The 17,488-nt window shown below is 51.8% G+C and overlaps 6 protein-coding genes across 6 annotated transcripts; 1 reads left to right on the top strand and 5 right to left on the bottom strand.

Moving 5' to 3' along the window:
• Nucleotides 1-1,589: 1,589 nt before the first annotated feature.
• CCOS01_03996 (ARP2/3 complex ARPC3 subunit) lies at nt 1,590-2,235 on the top strand (the record flags this gene model as incomplete). Its single annotated transcript, XM_060452179.1, has 2 exons — nt 1,590-2,000; nt 2,056-2,235. 2 exons carry the CDS (start codon nt 1,590-1,592, stop codon nt 2,233-2,235), a joined length of 591 nt encoding a protein of 196 aa, XP_060318444.1.
• Nucleotides 2,236-2,471: 236 nt separating this feature from the next.
• CCOS01_03995 (Gcd10p family protein) lies at nt 2,472-4,412 on the bottom strand (the record flags this gene model as incomplete). Its single annotated transcript, XM_060452178.1, has 2 exons — nt 2,472-4,263; nt 4,327-4,412. 2 exons carry the CDS (start codon nt 4,410-4,412, stop codon nt 2,472-2,474), a joined length of 1,878 nt encoding a protein of 625 aa, XP_060318443.1.
• Nucleotides 4,413-4,886: 474 nt separating this feature from the next.
• On the bottom strand, nt 4,887-7,221 carry CCOS01_03994 (dimethylaniline monooxygenase; the record flags this gene model as incomplete). The annotated part of the gene is made up of 6 exons (XM_060452177.1): nt 4,887-5,047; nt 5,116-5,541; nt 5,601-5,981; nt 6,067-6,310; nt 6,383-6,880; nt 7,006-7,221. The coding sequence occupies 6 exons, from the start codon at nt 7,219-7,221 to the stop codon at nt 4,887-4,889; spliced, it is 1,926 nt and encodes a 641-aa protein (XP_060318442.1).
• A 1,273-nt stretch (nt 7,222-8,494) lies between these two features.
• CCOS01_03993 (uncharacterized protein) lies at nt 8,495-9,939 on the bottom strand (the record flags this gene model as incomplete). Its single annotated transcript, XM_060452176.1, has 2 exons — nt 8,495-9,754; nt 9,805-9,939. 2 exons carry the CDS (start codon nt 9,937-9,939, stop codon nt 8,495-8,497), a joined length of 1,395 nt encoding a protein of 464 aa, XP_060318441.1.
• A 527-nt stretch (nt 9,940-10,466) lies between these two features.
• On the bottom strand, nt 10,467-12,258 carry CCOS01_03992 (tannase and feruloyl esterase; the record flags this gene model as incomplete). The annotated part of the gene is made up of 3 exons (XM_060452175.1): nt 10,467-10,799; nt 10,876-11,637; nt 11,689-12,258. The coding sequence occupies 3 exons, from the start codon at nt 12,256-12,258 to the stop codon at nt 10,467-10,469; spliced, it is 1,665 nt and encodes a 554-aa protein (XP_060318440.1).
• Nucleotides 12,259-14,926: 2,668 nt separating this feature from the next.
• Nucleotides 14,927-17,107, bottom strand: CCOS01_03991 (phosphate transporter; the record flags this gene model as incomplete). Its single annotated transcript, XM_060452174.1, has 3 exons — nt 14,927-15,210; nt 15,264-16,718; nt 16,831-17,107. Coding segments are annotated over 3 exons (2,016 nt in total), but the record flags the coding sequence as incomplete, so codon positions are not given.
• Nucleotides 17,108-17,488: the final 381 nt, after the last annotated feature.

Here is a 17,488-nt window from a genome sequence, read left to right as displayed (position 1 = left end):
TGATGGTAGCACTCCGTATGGCCCCTTCTCTTGCTTTTGGGGGTGTGGAATGGTGAGGATGATGGCCGGTGGATGTTTATGACGGACTCGGTGAGGCGGACAGCAGTCGGCGCAACTGGGTGCGCGACGCGGTGTTGAGTAAGATAAAAGAGGATCCGGATCCGCAGAGAGATCGGAGAATATCCGTATGCAGTTTGATGTACGGTCAGAGAAGTGGTGCTCTGTGACTGGGTACCGATTTGTCTAGAATCTGTTGAGATCGACGGTGCTTGCAAGGGGTTTGAGGCTTAACCGTCGCTGTCGGCTCACGAGGCAGAGGAAAAAGAAAGGGTATGGGAGGGATGACGGGATGTTTGGTTACTGGTGTATTCCCATCCGAGACTGAGGAGACGGTCCTCCGCAGAGAAAACGGGACTTATTGGTGCTGAATATGACGCGCTCGGTGGGGAGAGAGAAACGAGACTTGGAGAGAAGAACCGAAGAGAGAGAGAGCAACATGAACAAGGGGAAGAGAAGGGAGGGGCAATGAAACGCGGGTGCGCGAGTCAAATATTCCAACTTTTTTGTTCGTTGATTTTCTTGATTGTTGCGCTGTCACTTTTGTGTGTGTCCCAGTGCAGCCGGACGGTAAGGTAGGTAGACCCGACAGAATCCAGTGTGGTCACCGTGGCGTGGCGGCAAAAACTGGGCAGGTGCAGAGTTAGGTATTGACCCGTCACGACTGTCCGTTTTGTCAGTGCCTTCCTAATTCCCGTCCCCATCGCGATGGTGCCTGCCTGTGCCTGCGGCCTGCCTGCTCGATGTCCACCCGCGACTCCAACTTCTCCTTCCTCTTCCACCGCCAACCTGCAACCCTCGGCCACTAAAGGGCCAGAACACGCGCGCCTGATCGGCTTCACACCTATTTGGGGGAAGGAAGGGCGCGACTTGCCACTGCCTGGTGCTCTTGGCCCGCATGCAACCGGGAGACTGTGACACGCGGAGAGTGCGAAGTCATGTGATCTTAGGCACCAGCCCCCTCCAGCAATACGTACCGGGCATGAGCCATGTCATCGATTTTGTGGCTGCCCGTAGCTCCGGAAATGCTGAGTCATTACGGAAACATTGATCTATACACGTGACTTATGTCCACCTGACGCTCCATGTCTTTCTAGATCCATGGCACGTGAATGGAGATGCTGCAGGCAATTGCTGCGCCACAAATCTTGGACCCCACCCTTGAGTCTGAGGCTGGAGCACACCCCGTAGATGCCGTCAAGCCTCAGAAGCCACAAGGTCCATTCGGAGCAGTGTGAGGTGGACGTCAGTCGCTCCCCGTCAGCTAAGTGTCGCGCCCCACCATCGGCCGCTTGCTCTCCATCTCCAGTGCAGTTGACGTCTCCCAACTGCATTTGCGACCAATCCTCATCAAGACCAGCTTAACATTCTACGACACCGAGCGCTCGGTCAGGCGTATTCTTCAAGATGCCGGTATGTCTGTGTGATGCTCATCCCATAGGTAGCTCGCCTGAGCTCTCTCTGTCTCTGAGGCTCTGGCACAGCCCGTACACTTCAACCTACTCCCCCAACCCGCCTAAACCGAGCTGACGATGACCTTTACCCAGGCCTACAATTCCATGTTCAATGCCGACCCGAACGTCCCTCGCACAATAGGCAACTTCCCGCTGCTGCCCTTGCGCACAAAGACCCGCGGCCCGGCCTATACTCTTCCCTTCCCCAACCCGCCTCTGCCCGCCAATGAGTCTCCCGACCCAGACAGCGAAAGCTACGACATCCTCGACGAGGTTCTCGCCCTATTCCGCGCCAACACCTTCTTCCGCAACTTTGAGCTTCAGGGCCCCGCCGACCGCCTTCTGGTTTACGGCATCTGGTTCGTCAGCGACTGTCTGACCAAGATCAAGCCTAGCGCCGGCGTGCGTGATGCTTCCAAGGATGTCATGAACGTGGCCCTCGATACCAACTTCGCCATTCCCGGCGACCCGGCATGGCCCCTGAACCAGGTACGGCAGCCTTCCGAGGTCCAGTGGCATTTCTTGACATTGACAATTGATGTAGATGTACGAGCCCCCGCGCGATAGACAGGACGCCGAGCAACTCCGCCAGTATATGTCCCAGGTCCGCCAAGAGTTGGCAGTCCGGTTACTGGCACGTGTGTACGAAGAAGGCGGCGATGGAAAACCGAGCAAATGGTGGCTGAGCTTCACCAAGAGAAAGTTCATGGGCAAGGCGTTGTGATGACGGTCGTCGAAGTAGAATCGCCAGAGACAAGCAAATACCTTGGTTGGGGAAAATGTTGAAGCGCATAAGACAGGACAATATGATGATGCCAATTACTCCAATTACAGCTTGATGGGCTTTGATAGGAGGATGCTAGGGTATCTATATGCAAGCCTTTCTCTTTCGTCTTTCCTCTCGACCACCGCCCAATGGTGCGTCAACGTCTCCTCAGTATCCGGACTTGCTCGTTTTGTTCATGCTTCCACCTTTCTCCTCTTGAACTTGCCTCTTGCCTCGACCTTACCCTCTGCCGGAACTGCCTTCCAACCCGTAAAAACGTAACCATCCGCCCCGCCGCGCCCCATCATCATGGGGTGTGTGCGACCGGGCAGAACTTGCCACCGCTTCGCGCGGCTCGTCTGGACATTGGCGCCCAAGAGCAGAGTCGGGTTGATGGGGAAATCGTCTGAACCCTCCCATCGCTCCAACTCCTGGACAGACTTCCCAGCTGCCTCGGCCGGAGGATTTGACGACCAGCCTGCGCGGCGGGCAATGCTGAAGCAATCGGCCAGTTCCGTCAACGGCTCGATGCTTTGCGAGTAGACGGCAATCGGCGCTCCACCGGCCAGGAGTGGCAAGGTGTGACGGAGGATGGACACCGTGTCCATCGTGCTGGCGATGACGAGACCGGAAAACCCACCAGCGCGCGTCGAGTCCACAATGTAGCGGGTTCTCGCCCAACGTCTTCGCTTCCGGTGGTAGTTACCACGCCGGTTAGCCTTCCATGAGTGCAGCTCCTCGTCCGAGACCTCGGGGGGCGGTGTTGAATATGTGACATCCTCCTCGGGCTCCAAAAGCTGCAGCCATGAAATGGGCAATAGGTTGGTAGCGAGGGGATGAAGCGGGTAAGGCGGGTTTGGATTTGTGCTGTCAAAGTTGTAGTATTTGAGGAGGGCGAGGTTTGGCTGGCTGTTGGGATGGATGAGCGTCAAGGTGTTGGTAGGGGCAAACATGGCTTCAAAGTCGTCGCGACGGGGCGGGTGTCTTCGTCGGGGTTGCTGCGGCTTTGTTGTCTCGCCATCATTTGTCATTGTGGCATCAGCTGTGGCCTCCTCGGGCATTGTTGTTGTTGGGTCTTGTACTGCAGTCTCTGTGCTTGTCTCCTGTGTCTGTTCTGTCGCGGCGACGTCAATGGTGGCGGTGGTGTTCTCTGCTGGCTTGACTCCATTGGCTTCTTCCTTGCCAACATCTGTAGCATCCTCCACTTCTTGGACCTCTTCGGGGTCCTTGGGGTATAGTATGCCCATCCTCTCGGCCATGGCGGCGGTAACGAGACCTCCTGTGTCTTCCACCACAAGCCACCGACCTCCAATCTCGGATTTGTCCAACATGCCAGACCCATCAATCGTCACGGTCTCGGGCTTGTCCGTGGGAGATACGCCGCCGAAGTGGACGTTGGCCCAGGAGTTCAAGAGCCCCATCGTCTCCTCCCGCATCTCCAGCACCTTTCCCGCATCCTTCTCTTCCAAGAGCCACTTGCCTAGCGTCAGAGGGTCAAGTGGTTGTATCATGAACCGTCGAATATACTTCTTGGTCTTGAGCAACTTGTACTTGGCGAGAGAGAAGGCCGTCTTCTGGTCAATGGCGGTATGCGACAGCAGTAGCTTTGCGATGATCTCCTTGCCGGCGTCTGTGTTGCCCTGCTTTAGCTGCTCAATCTCCTCGGCGGTCAAGGTCTGGCGGGCGGCGTCGTCGATAATCTCACGTCGCGAGTGGGCAACTACGTTGCCGCTTTCCTGATCGACCAGTTCGAATTCTGCGCCATCGGGGGCGGCAATGACATTCTCAAGAGTGGTGCCCTCCTCCTCGGTGTTCTGGGCGTTCAAGTCGGCCAGAGCGTCGGCGTGAATCTCGCTCGTAGAGACGACTCGCAGTCTGTTAAAGTTCTCGCCATCCCGTCTATCTTGGATCTCGTAGGTGATGTGAAATGGGCGCTCAATGATGAGGTTGCTAGGGAACGAGCCGAGTTTACCCAGTGAAATCGTGCTGGGAGCAGAAAAGAAAAGAAGTTAGCTGTCGTCATACCAAATGTCTACTTGATGAACCTACGTATTGGGTACAATCTGCAGCACCTTCGTATCTTCTGAAAGCAACTTCAGAGACACCCATTGGTGCGGTTGGACAACGTGGTGCATGGTTGCGACTGGATAGGCTTTACCGGGCTAAAGGTTTCGTCCAAGCGAAGCTGTCGCGAGAAAAAAAAAATGTTTATGAGCGAAGCGTTAATTGGCGGCCTTATCGTTATCGGGAAACTCGGTCGCCACCATTCGACGGCTTGGTGCCAGTTTCCATGGAAGGGACTAAGAATAACAGGCCGTCCAGGTACCCCGCGCGGGGCACTTGATCAACTAGTCGCCGGAACATCAGAAGTTCAGAACGAAGACCCTGTAAATTCAGCGTACCTTAGTGATACCTCACTGCGTGGGGAACTTGATCAACCCGGCTCAAGTTATCAAATCCGACATTCTATCTTGCAATCAAGCGAGCCAATCTCTCACCAAAGCCTTCCGTGTTTATTCAAAATAGCAAAAGTAACGCATTTCTCAATACTGCTCAGTCTGACCAACTTGTCTGGTGCGCTCTGGGGCCTAACTTCTTTTCAGCACTTGTCAGAGGTTATCCCCCTCTCGGCGTGGAATGTTGCCTGTACCAAGCATTTTGTTGGCCCGTTCTTTCATCCCGACTAGCCTTAAGATACCTGCTGTGGCATGGAGAAGGAGAGTTAGGGAACCGAATAGCAAGAGGGGTAGAAGGGTGTAAGTCGTAAAGACTGAGAACGAGTATTGATTAGCAGGGGCTTGAAAGCATCACCACACGATGCCTGAGATACCAACTTACAAACACCGCCCCCTGTTTGCTTGACAACATCAAACAGTTCGCCGCGCATAATGGGCAGCGCGCCCTTTGTCCATCTCCATGGACCAATAAGACGAAATTTGGTGTTAAAGTTTGATCCCATTGCCCATGTGAAAAGTGCTTTGAATCCTTGACGCTTCATAAAAGAAAAGGTCGGCGCGCTGCCCATGTCGAGAGCAAGCTGATATGCGTAGGATTCCTGTTCAACACCGTGCTTGCTCTTGAACAAGTCATGTCCGCCTCGAGCCTTGAGAGCGTAGTCGATCTCATAGTGGGGAATAGCATCATCATTGGACTCTCCTTGGCTGGCATCAGGAGCATGCAGCGCCATCTGTTGAGGGTACTTGTGCCGGAGGAGGTTAAGAACCCATAGTTGCGCTTGTAATTCGGCGAGAGGCGGGATAGCTCCTGAATAGATGGTGTTAGCACGGCAGACTTACACCCACAACAACCAACAGGGGCCCTACCAATGCCAGGCCGTACGAAGCCAATAAAACCAGCAGTCACCTCTCCGCGCCTCCAGATCCCGCGGACATCCAGCTCACTGGGTTCCGGGTAACCGTCGTCCAGGAAATCGAACCGACGCACATATCCAGTTGCGGCGACCACCAAGTCGGGCTTGATGACTCGAGATAGCGCCTCAACGTGCTCACGCTTCTTGCTGTCCGGAAACACGACAGTCCCATCGTCCCGGAAAGCCAATGGCCAAGGTGCCGTCAATATCTTTCTGCCACTTGTGTTTTTCAACTCAATATTCATCACAAAAGCTCTGATGCGAGAGAAAATGTCTTGCGGCCGATTTCCCTCATTGAGATATGGCAGCGCGCGGTCGGACTTGACCAGAAACACTTTGCAAGTCAGCCATGCACTCATTTGAACTATTCGTATTCATTCATAAGAGCGAAGAATATCTCCTCTCGGGAGAATACTCACGTGAGTCAACGTTATTGCGTTCACCCTCAATCTCTCCGACCCACTGATCCGGGCCAGCCGCCGTCCCGCCAGAGAGGTAATGAAGAGCCTTGAACGTCTTGTCGTACACGCTCCAGAGCAGATTGGAGTGTTGAAGACGCTCTGGAAGATATGCAGTGTCGAGGAAACTTGCGATTGCTGTGTCGACTGGCTTCTGGTGAGGATCCGGCTTCCAAACCTGCATGACGACTGGTAAAGGAACAACCTGTGGTAATCAGCGTTGATCTATGCTAGACCAATCAAATCGCATTATCAAAGTAGAAGACAAGTTAGGTACCTTCTTTGCGCAAAAGAAACCACCTTTGTGACACATCACCACTTCCCTGGCTTCTGAAGTTACGGCTAGGTGGGCTAGGTCCATTGCCGTTTCTCCGACTCCTAGGATCATCACAGACGTATTCAACCCAAATTGCGTTCTTTCCTTCACTTCGGAAGAGTGGAGATGCTTCACGTTCTCCAGACCTTCGATGTATGAGATGGACGGAACGTTGTTGAGACCGGAGCAGACGGCGATGGCATCACAGTCCCATGACTCCTCTCCATCTTGGCTCTCTGCAACTTCCAAACCTGGAGAGCGGCGAAAAAAGACGCGGTGGCCATTGGCTGTATGAGAAACTCGAACAATCTCCGTATTCGTCTCTATAATGCCCCAAAGATCAAATTGGGTACAGAAGCCCTCGAGGTAGCGAACGTAATCCTCTACCGGCAGAAAGTCAGGTAGGTCTTTTGGCACACGAAAGTCCGAGAACGCCGTGAGATACTTGGATGACACCATCTAGGAGGTTTTACATCCATTGTCAGCTGTCTGGCATACTTTGTGAATGGATTTAGATGATTATGCGAAGCGAGGCTCCCATATTGAATGATGTACGGTGGTAAGGAAGGTTGATGGGCCAATACCTCGGCTTCTTCGTAGACCTTATACTTGTAAACACCACCCACTCCGTCTTCCCTCTCAAAGATCCGGACCTCGATATCAAGTATGCCGAAGTACTGTCTAGCCTGACGAAGGTACTTAGCTGTGACCAAACCAGAAGCACCTGCGCCGATGACAGCAACTCGAATGGGCTTCATCATCGATCCCGCCGCTCTCTCTATGATGGCAGTTTGGCTCATATTGCAGACCGCAATTTCTCGTCGTCTTTGAACTGAGTGTCGCAACAGCTCCGAACTGTGAATGACGTTCAAGGTGTCGGAAGTTTGTCGTTGGAATGAAGTCTGGCCTGTCAGACTTTACCTAAGTATCATAGTAGTCGATGACTTCGAGATCAAGGAAATTTGAAACAAGAGTTCTGTTTCGATGTAAAGAGACAAGACAGTGCACTCGGACCTATTGCGTTTTGTATGCAGTCTTTGCTATTTCAGCCAGACTGCGGCCAATGGCTAATGAATCTCACTTGGCCTTGACGCGAAGGTAAAGGGGAATGTAGAAGCTACAAGGGACTGATGAGAGTCGATTTCCGGAAAATTCGGACTTTGATTGAGTAGGTATTGAATGTGTATTTGCTGGAAGTTTCAACAAGATTGACTCAAAAGCAGCAAGCCATGAACTTAGGGAGGGAAACTCGGGCGACCAGGTTAGGTTCTGGGAGCTAAACACAAGCGAATCTGCAAATCGCAATCTAGACACGAGGTTGTAGGGAACATAAGATTTTAGTTCAAATCCTACGACAGCATGAGCACAAGCGACCGACTGCCAGCAACGCAAGGTCGTTCTGCGGTTTCTAATTAGTGATCTCACCTGAAAGCTGCATGCTTACAGTCAAGACATCAGGCTTGTCTGCCACTGGGACCCTTACTCTTTCGGGAATCAGAAGATCCCGTTCACCCTCACAACTCGCGCTGACGCTCACACCATCTCAAGGCAGTTGCCCAATCGAAGGTGACGTTCGGCCGGAGCTGAGTTGGGGGCGAAGTGCCAATGTGGCTCAGCCGGGCCCCGAAGAATGTTGGACTCTTCGGTGAGTTGGAAATATGAGATGATTGAATGGTCATAGTAACCCAAATGTGGGAACACCATGGTGGTAAGGCTGAATTACAGAGGCAGATGATATGATACCTGTGTCAGATCGATCCGGGCAGCCGATTTCATGCAAGGGAAGTCCAAATTGTCTTGTAAGCCCGGCGCTTACGCTCCAACTATTGATTTGAGCAGCAAAGCAGGGACTTTCGTCAATTCACGAGGCGGGGCGTTCGAAAGTCTCCAGCAACTACTAGGGTAAGTAGACTCGACTTTGGACCGACTGCGTGCTAAATCGTATCAGGAGGTGCGCCGGGTTACAAGGATCTTGTGTAATAGATTAAATAATTCCGATGTCGCCTACCAGGCATCCGCTACCATGGTGCTTCTGAGATACATTAAACCTGAGAGCAAAGACCCGAACTGGCTTTAAGGCGATTCTCCATTAGTGAGATGATCTCGATCTTTGCCAAGCCTCTCGATTTCTTCTCTTGGCCATCGCAAATACTGTCTATACTGAGGCCCTAAAATGAGTGCGATGCCATGAAGAATGTGGCTTGCCCACCCCTTTATGTACCACATCCATTCGAGCGACTTGAGCAACACAACAAAGTGTGCCAGGATGAGAAGTGCAAAGGGCCTCTTATGTTTTAGACAAAGCACGAAATCATCATCGATACCATAAATGCAACCGATAATGACCTCCATCTTGCCGTTACAATCAAGCCTTGGCCTTGCAGTTGTACCAAAAGTTGTCTCAAAGCAAGACGAAACCCGTTGAATCATTTCCAAGTATACGGGGGTTTCTGGATCGCCAGAGCATGTAATCAAGTCTGTAAGACTGCTCAAGGCAGGCCCCCATTGGACTAGTCGTCTCGTGGGACCTGGCTCTGGGAGTGACTTCTCGTCATCGGCAGCCGAGAGGGGACCCAGAACTCCAGAGTAGATGGCATCCCATCCCATTGTTGTAACAACAATTCGAACACCCCTAAGTAATTCGAACCATGCCACTTCTTCTCCGTCTGAGACTATCAAGAGGTGTTCTGGGCTAGGCTTCTTTGCGAATGCATACGCACAGACAAGCGTGGTAGATATGTAAAGTGCTCCAGCATAGTCTTTATTAGATGTTGGCATGATGGCCATCACTTGGCGTAGGCCTATGGTGTAGTGAACATCTGCGAGCTGCTCATATTTAGATGACTCGGTAGAGTTCTCTTTCTCTTTGGATAAGTGTAGTGCGGAGATTGCGAGAAGCAGATGCAGGACGTAATGGTGCGTGAAGGCAAGACGGGGGACTCTCTCCCGCCAGAATCGCGAATTTGAGTATGTAAGATCGTCAGACGTTAAGAAGTGGTGCTGCAACTCGAGATCATCTACGGTCCATATCCAAGGAAGATCCGAGGCTACTTGTTCCTGCTGCTCCCCGCTCTGCGTGACTACGAGAGCTGTGTCAATTGACCTGGATCTTAGGCTATCGGGTGATTCGAAGAATTCTTGGGGGCTTAGCCCTTTGGATGCCGTATCCCAATCTTTCCGCGGTCTCCCTCTTCTCCGCGAATTTCCATGAGAAACGGTCTCGACGATAACATCATGAGTTGGGACGAGGTCTGTGATTGATGCTGAAGCGGCAAAATCGCAGGTTATAATAGCTTTCGAGCATTGCCCACATTGGGGTTTGGCTTCATCACACTGGTGTCTGGGTCAGTATTAAAGTGGAATGTTAGGTTCACATTGCGTACCTTGATTCTTCTTCGCTTGCAGGTTTTACACCCGTTACGGGACTTCTTATGTGATCGCCTTTTTGTGATGTGGCACGTCGTACACGTACAGCCAGGATCTCCGTGTTTCGCAATTTTCGCGTCCGGTTCACTCATCGCTGTTGATATATCCTAGATCCAGCTACCGTCTGAGATGAACAATTCATGTGTGACTGACTGGGGGGTCTCGAGGCTTCTTGAAGACTTTTCTCCCCCAAGGGTGAGGAAAGGGGGGCGTTGAAGTAAGGATAGAGGATTAATTCTAGGAGGGCAAAGGGGGGGTTGCCACTAATTCTTAAGGCTCTAGGGGGCATTATGAACTCCCCTGCCTAGCACTGCCTCGGTGGGCCGTGCCCCCCCCCCCCCCGCTTCTGCCCGTCTATACGTGGATCCACCTTGTATCTACCGCTTTGAGAAGCGTTTGTGACAATAGCTTCTGTTGTAGGCAGCTGCTTACTCAAGTATATTACTTCGCCTTCGTTCGATAGACTCTAGAAATACACATCTTTACAATTGTAATATGGAGTGTACAGCTGGACACTTTATAGTCTGAAAGCTGGAGCCCAAGGTCGATTTTTGAAGACCACCCGCTAAAGGACACGCACAACTCATGCCTTTTAATCTGGACGAGGCCACCAACTCCTTTATACAGCGCATGACCAACCTGCCGGGTCTCCAGCCGTCGTCTTGCTGTATACTGCCTTCTTTGGGTACGGGCAGATAACCTGCCTCTCATGAGTATTGTCCGGCTTTGTGATGGTCACTGGAGAGCTTTCAGGAACTGTCCCATTCTCGACCCAAGACCTCAACTGATCAAATAACGCGATGGGCTGGCCGCCGCCAGGGCCGCCCCAGCAGTGCCCCAGTCCCGGGACTGGGAAATATCTATAGAAGTCTTGTGCATCATCTTGGTGATTCAAGACGTCCTTATAATAGTTCAATGTATTGTTGGGCGGAATAGTCGGATCGGCCTTAGGCTGTGTTAGTCCGTACTGATAGGTACATGTACACGGGGACTGTACATGTAATAGCTGATGATATGCGGAGACTTACCAAGCCATGGAAAGTGATCATCTTGCCTCCAGCATTACGGAAAGATGAAAGGTCTGGGTCATCAGTCCCTAGGTAAGCATCATACTGTTGTCTGAAAGAGTGGTATGCTCTCTCCAATTCCTTGAAAGATATCTTTGTAGTAGTGATAGCGGGATCTTTGCCGATGAAGTAGGCCAACAACACTGTGACAGCGGCGTTGGGAACTCCAGTACACTTCCCATCTTCTGTACAGCTAGTTTGAGCACCAAACACTAGATCGGTGCCCATTTCCAGACCATACAGGTATGTTGACTCTCCTTCAGCCGTAAAAGGGCCCGTCCACATAGCATCCGCTACAGCGGCTGCCGTGTAGCTGATATTGGCCGATTTCCCGGTCAATGGGCAGTTGAACTCTGTTCCGACGTAGGCGTGAGGATCAAATATGGTCTTGCAGGCAGTTGTGTCGGCGATAAGGCCATCCTTAACTCCATCAAGCCCATCGCAAGCAGATACAGCAAGTGCAGTGAGCTGTTGCAGCTCGCATGGGTGAGGATACTGGTCAGTGACGTCCATATAGACCCTGGGCCATATGGTGTTGATAAGGACCCCGGCCCAGTTGATCGCCGGGGCTGCTGCGATGATTCCGTCGTAGATCGATGGGTACCTCTGGGCAAGTGCCGCACCCTGACGACCTCCTTGGGAACAACCATTCCAGTACGAATATGAAGGCTCCCTGCCGTAGTAGTTTTCAATGAGGTGCTTGGCGATGACTGCCTTAGGTTCCTACGTATTAGCGAAGTCGAAGCCTCGACACGGTTAAAGACGCCCACTTACCTCGTCATACAAGGTCTGTGACCCAAGATCCTGCAATGCGTACAGATTTGAGTTACCTGGACTTATCAGAGCCCACGAGTCCGGCCCCATGGCGTCCCCAAGTCCAGAATCCGTGGTTACAGTAGCATAACCATCTGCGATAGCGCCGGCCATAGTCGTATAACTCAGAAGCATTCTCCCAGCGCGCCACCCCCCACCTCCCACAGCTTGAAGTCTTCCGTTCCAGTCCTCGGTTGGAAGCCAGGTCTCGACATTGACAACATCACTATGGCCAGGGTGAGTGTAAGAGACGGTGATATTGCAGAAGGAGGCATTATGTATCTCGACAGCTGGCTGAGAGAATCTCCACTCTGCAGGTATAGGCCCGCTGAAGTTTGTGACCAGAGACGCTTCCAAGGAAATAAAATTTGCTCCTAGCAACGATGGCGCCGAGAATGTTGTGGCAGCGCATGGGTTAGGATGGATGCTTGTGCTGGAAGCCCCCAACCTTGGTTGTAAAGCTCCGAGAGGAGCCTGGGAACCGGGGCCTCCGGGAGCAAGGGATAATAGTTGGGTGATTCCGGCTGGCATTATTTGAGGTTGTTCGAGTCAGATCCTCAAGCGTTGAGACGATCGATTTTGAATCTATTCCTTGATTGTCCTCTATCTTGCAAGGGTACTGCCCGAGATCAAGTAGACGATCAATTAATAGTTGTAACGTTGTTGCATGCAGCAATTCTGTCATGACAAAAGTCGGATCCGTCACTTCATCGCTCGTCAGCTGCAGTTGTTTCACAGCTTCCATGCCTCGGCGAAGCTCCCCGCCGAGTTCAGCTGGTCCCTTGCTGCGAGCGGTCTAGTGGACTGACGAGGGGCCAATAATGCCCGCTGCCAATCGGAGTTCGTCTTTTTCTCGTATCAAATACGATAATTGAGGCATCGAGCATGGGCCCCATGTTTCCGCGCGTTTCCGCTCTGGGGCATAAACCGGGGCAAGTCTGTTGAACTTCCGCATGAACACTCGATGACTTCGTGCCTGTTTGCATGAAGCTCTGCTGACTGCTCTTTGGCCTTTCAAGTGACCAATTTCTCGAGAAGACTAAACCATGGCCAAGAATGACCGAGCTCTTCGACCTTATTCTATGGTGCCAAGTCTGACCTTCGTTGCTATCAATTACTCAGTGAAAAGCCCCTTGGTAACATGGTCTTAGCTTCGGCCTTCATTCCGCAACTGCACAGGCTCGGCCAAATGAAAGGTCCTTGCTCCTATACCAACACATAGCAAGATGCGTGCTCCGCGATGGTCTCAGCAAGTTGGTCATATTAAGCAAATAATGTGTCGTATTTCTATATAAAGTATGAACTATAAATGAAATGTATTGGATGAGTTTTACGTAGACAACTCACGCCAGTGAGCTACCTTATCTTACGCTGCTATACGATGATAGTCCTCGAGATGAGCGCATGCACGCCCTCAAGTAAGGTAGGCAATAATTTAGCAAAACTTAATCGAGGATCGAGAGGGGACGCTTTTCTCGTAGCTGTTCAGGGTTGCAAAGTCGAGCAGTCAACGATTTCGATGATTTGTGTTACGGGCCGCCTAGTCCGCGGCCCACATTCTATGCTTGATCTAAATTCTGCATAGACAAGGCACACATCTAGCCTTAGTAGAGGCTATACGCAAAAACACAGGGAAGAATAAATACAATAATATCGGGAAAATTACATTTCATCTTCTGAAACGTCATATCGGTGTTGGCAAGAAGGACGAGGCTTTTCCACGTTTTGTCACTGGTGGGTTATTGGGGGGCAGAAATATTCAAAATGTATTGAGCTGGTCTGAGAACTTGATTTTACATTATCATTCCATACTTAAGACCGAGGTGACCTCAGTCAATTGCATTCAACTTCATTCAACGAGAGAAGCAAGAGACTTTCCACTGCTTCATAGTCTGATACCCAACGATACTAGAACCCAAGGTTCATGTGACAAGGCATCTGTGTATAATACTCGATGAATCATGAGGTGAGAGTTGTATAGAAATCATTGAACGGCAAGAACTTCATTTGAGTGCAGTTGGTCAAGCAGTTGACTCCGCTCGCAACGAGGGTCTTATTCTCCGTTACACCCTCAGACTTTGCTGATAAAGTCTAGGGTCGGGCAAGAATAATACAGCCCTTTTCCATACAAAGGCCCGATCTTCGGTCTCTATGTGGATAGATATTCCCCTTGGCGCTGACTTGGCTTGTTTGACTACACATCTTGAGGTACATTGGACAGCAAATCGAAAACGGTCTTCGGGGTCCTCATCACGCCACACTTCTGGTTTGTCAAATACGACAGTGCAAGTGGACGATCTAGGTATGAGTGAATTAATCACATGAGCTCCGTACCTCGTTTGTCCTGCCCATCAGGATCCCCAGATAAGACTCAGGTATGAAGAGTAGGTGATTACTAGGTACAGCTTTTGCAGAGCGCCAAGCCGAAGCATCACTGTTGATCACGCGATCAATTGCCGACTTCAATTACCATGCTACCTCCCTCTTCAAGGCTTGCTCTTACTGTGGGAATGTGCAATCTTGGCATCCTCATGGGGAATTGAGGTGATGGGCGATGCCACGCTTGCATAGCCACAACAAAAGCTTGGCGCTACCCCACGACTCCTTGACAACTTCAATTCCAGCACCCAATCACGAGATGAGAAGCTACTCATGTCTTGTCCTCTGTTTCAACGAGCTGATTTTAGGTTTTGCCAAGTTTGTTGGGGATAGATTGAAAACCTGTTCAGTTCGATAGACTTACTGTACCTTGTGCCGCATCTTTGCTAATCCCATGCATCGTCCCCGGAGATATCATGATCTACCACACGGTGATAGCTTGCTTTTGCCAAGAAATCCCCGAAGATCGAGGCTACATCACTAATATCTTCTCGTATGAACACGTCACATGCCCAGCTTGGCTCTTGAAGAGTGGGACGGGCCGCAGAGGGCACCCGCCCCGGCGCTGGTGGGATTCTTTTTCAAACGCTCTTCATCGAGACTGCGCTGTCACATATTTCACTCAGTTACTTCCAGACTGCGCCAAGATCTTGGCCGGATTGCAAAGATTATAATTGTCAAAACTGTGGTATTGATGCTACTGACATGCCACCCGCCTCTATTTATATGCCGTGCCTAGCCCCTTTTTCGTTCATGTACATTATGTGTCTAGTGAAGATGGTATCAAATGGAAGCCCCACCAGGGTAAAATTGATTGCGCTTAGAAGTGAGGAGCGTTAAGAAAAAGGCCCATGAGGACACCGCCAAGAGTGCCGGCGACGGGGATTGTCATGATCCAAGAGAAGACCAAGAGACCAACACGCTGGAAGTTGACGGCCTTCAGAGTACCATTGCACAGACCGACACCGACCGTGGCGCCAGTAATGCACATGGAGGTAGAAACGGGTAGAGAGTACTGGGAAAAGACAAGGACAGTAATGGCAGCGCCCATTTCCATGGAAGAACCACGACTGGGGGAGTGGTAGGTGATCTTGTTGCCCATAACTGTTGTCTGTTAGTGCCGCGACTATCTAGAGTTTGAATTAGATGAGACTCACCCTTCATGATGTTGTAGCCATATGTGATGAGACCAAGAGAAATAGTGGCGGAGAGAACAGCAAGCTGCCAGACAGGGACAGGGGCCTTGGCGGCGGCAGCGTCACCGGTACTCCAGGCAGAGTAAATGACAGCCCAGGGACCGACAGAGTTGCCGATATCGTTAGCGCCGTGCGCGAAAGAAGCAGTGCAAGCAGTGATGATCTGTACGAAAGAGTAGGTGTGTTCGACCTCATTGGGGTACTTCTTAGCGCTGGCGTACACGCGCTTCATGCGCTCACCCTCGGGGGTACCGGCGACGCCAGTCTGGGCAGCGTGGATGTCGTAGTGAAGACCGTAGAGAGCACCAACAGTGATCATGGCGGGAATACGCTTAAGGGCAATCTTCATGTTGTGAAACTCGTAGATCTGACCAGCGCCCATTGGGTTGTCGCGAAGGGTGCGCATGGCCCAGCCGAGAGGACCACGCTTCTTCATCATCTTTGCGTGCAACCTGGCCTCGCCCTCAGCCTGGAGTTGCTTGTAGGTAGGGCCCTGGCCAATCTCAGCAGCAGCCAGGGACCTCTCCTGGGGAACGTGGGTCTCCTTCTCGTGGGTCTCCTTGAGAGGCTCATCGCCAGACTCGGAAGACTTCACAGACTCGTGAGAGGGAAGAGTCTGTTCGTGCTCATCTTCCTGGACGACGGCGTAGTTTGGAACCTTGGCCTTCTCGGCATCGGCGGGAGCGGGACGCTTGAAGAGAAGAGGGCCGTAGACGAAGTGGTACCACTTGATGGTGTAGTCCTTCTTGATGACCTTGGCGTGGACGAAGGGGACGAAGAAGAGCGCGGCGAGAAGGCAAAGGCCACCACCAGTTCCCATGGTGACAGCGGCAATGTACCACGCAGGCTTCTTGCTCAGACCAAGGTTGGGAGAGCCCTTGTAGACAATGGAAAGCGTGCAGATAGTGCCGGCAATGAGGAAGAAGAAAGGCGAAGTCCAAACGGCCCAGGGCACGGGGTTCTTGCGAACGTGAACCACGAACTTGATGAGACTGAAGATGATGGCACCGAAGCAGCCTGAGATAGCGGGCGCCATACCCAGACCAGCAAAAATGGCACCAAGACCCTTGCCGCCGTTCCAGCCCCACTGAACCTTGTCGGCGCCAGCAACAGCAACACCGACACCGGCGACGGCAGAGACCAGAGAGTATGTCGAGGAGACGTGGGCAGAGTGTCGCGTGCACCACATGACCCAGGAAGAAGCGGCGGCCAGGGCGCAGGTAAAGGCGAGCATCTGAACACCGGGGTTGCCGTTGAAGACGTTGTTGGGGATAATACCGTTCTTGATAGTGTCGGCCGTACGCGCACCAACAGTGATGGCGCCCAACATCTCGAAGATGGTACCGAAGATCATGGCTTGTCTGTAGGTAATTGATCTTGATGATACACTGGTCGCCCAGGCGTTTGCGACATCGTCTGAAAGTTGAGCCGAGTCAGTGTCTGATGTCTTGAAGCGCCAAAGTATATCAGCAGCCGCAGACCGCTTATCTTGTCTGCGCCTTTTCGCCCGATGGAGGACTGTACTTACTAGCACCGTTGTTGTATGCATCGAGCATAGCAAAGAACGTGCCAATGGCAAAGACGTAGGTGTACTGATCGAGCGCCATTGTGACTGACTGCCGCTTGGCTGTGACTTGGCGAGCAGATTCTGTGGTCTCGATAAAGGAGGGGAAGAGGTGCTTGCTAGAGAAGACGGGACAAGCAAGGCATCGAATGATGGGAAAGGCGCGCACGATAAACCTTTTATGTGCTCTCTTGGCGAGTCTGACTGACAGAAAGTAACCGGTGTCTGCTTTGCAGCAGATACCAGCCTTGGTTCCGAGTGAGCACTCAAATTGTTGTTGATACACCCCCCCATGCTCCGATGTCTTTCTCCTCCTCCTCAATCAAGCGTGGCTCAATGTGTAGTCAATGGCCGACTTAGTTTCTCTTCGTACATGGACACCCCCCTCTCACCCACTTCATCGACTCTATCACTCCAGGATTGACGATGGGACCTCGATGGCAGGCCGAACGGGATGCATCAAGGATGTTGTTTACGGCTAGCGTGCCAAGATGTCGGTATCCCTAGCATGCTAGCAGCTTAGTCTGCGAGACTCTGGGCCCACCCAGCAAGCTTTATTTGGGCGTGGAATCTCATCTGGGGAGGATCTGGAGTTGACGAATCATGGGGCTTCAACCCTCCA

Source organism: Colletotrichum costaricense, assembly GCF_030867565.1.
Source record: "Colletotrichum costaricense strain IMI 309622 chromosome Unknown Scaffold_3.1, whole genome shotgun sequence".
NCBI lineage: Eukaryota > Fungi > Ascomycota > Sordariomycetes > Glomerellales > Glomerellaceae > Colletotrichum > Colletotrichum costaricense.
This window is presented reverse-complemented; position numbering and strand designations above follow the sequence as displayed.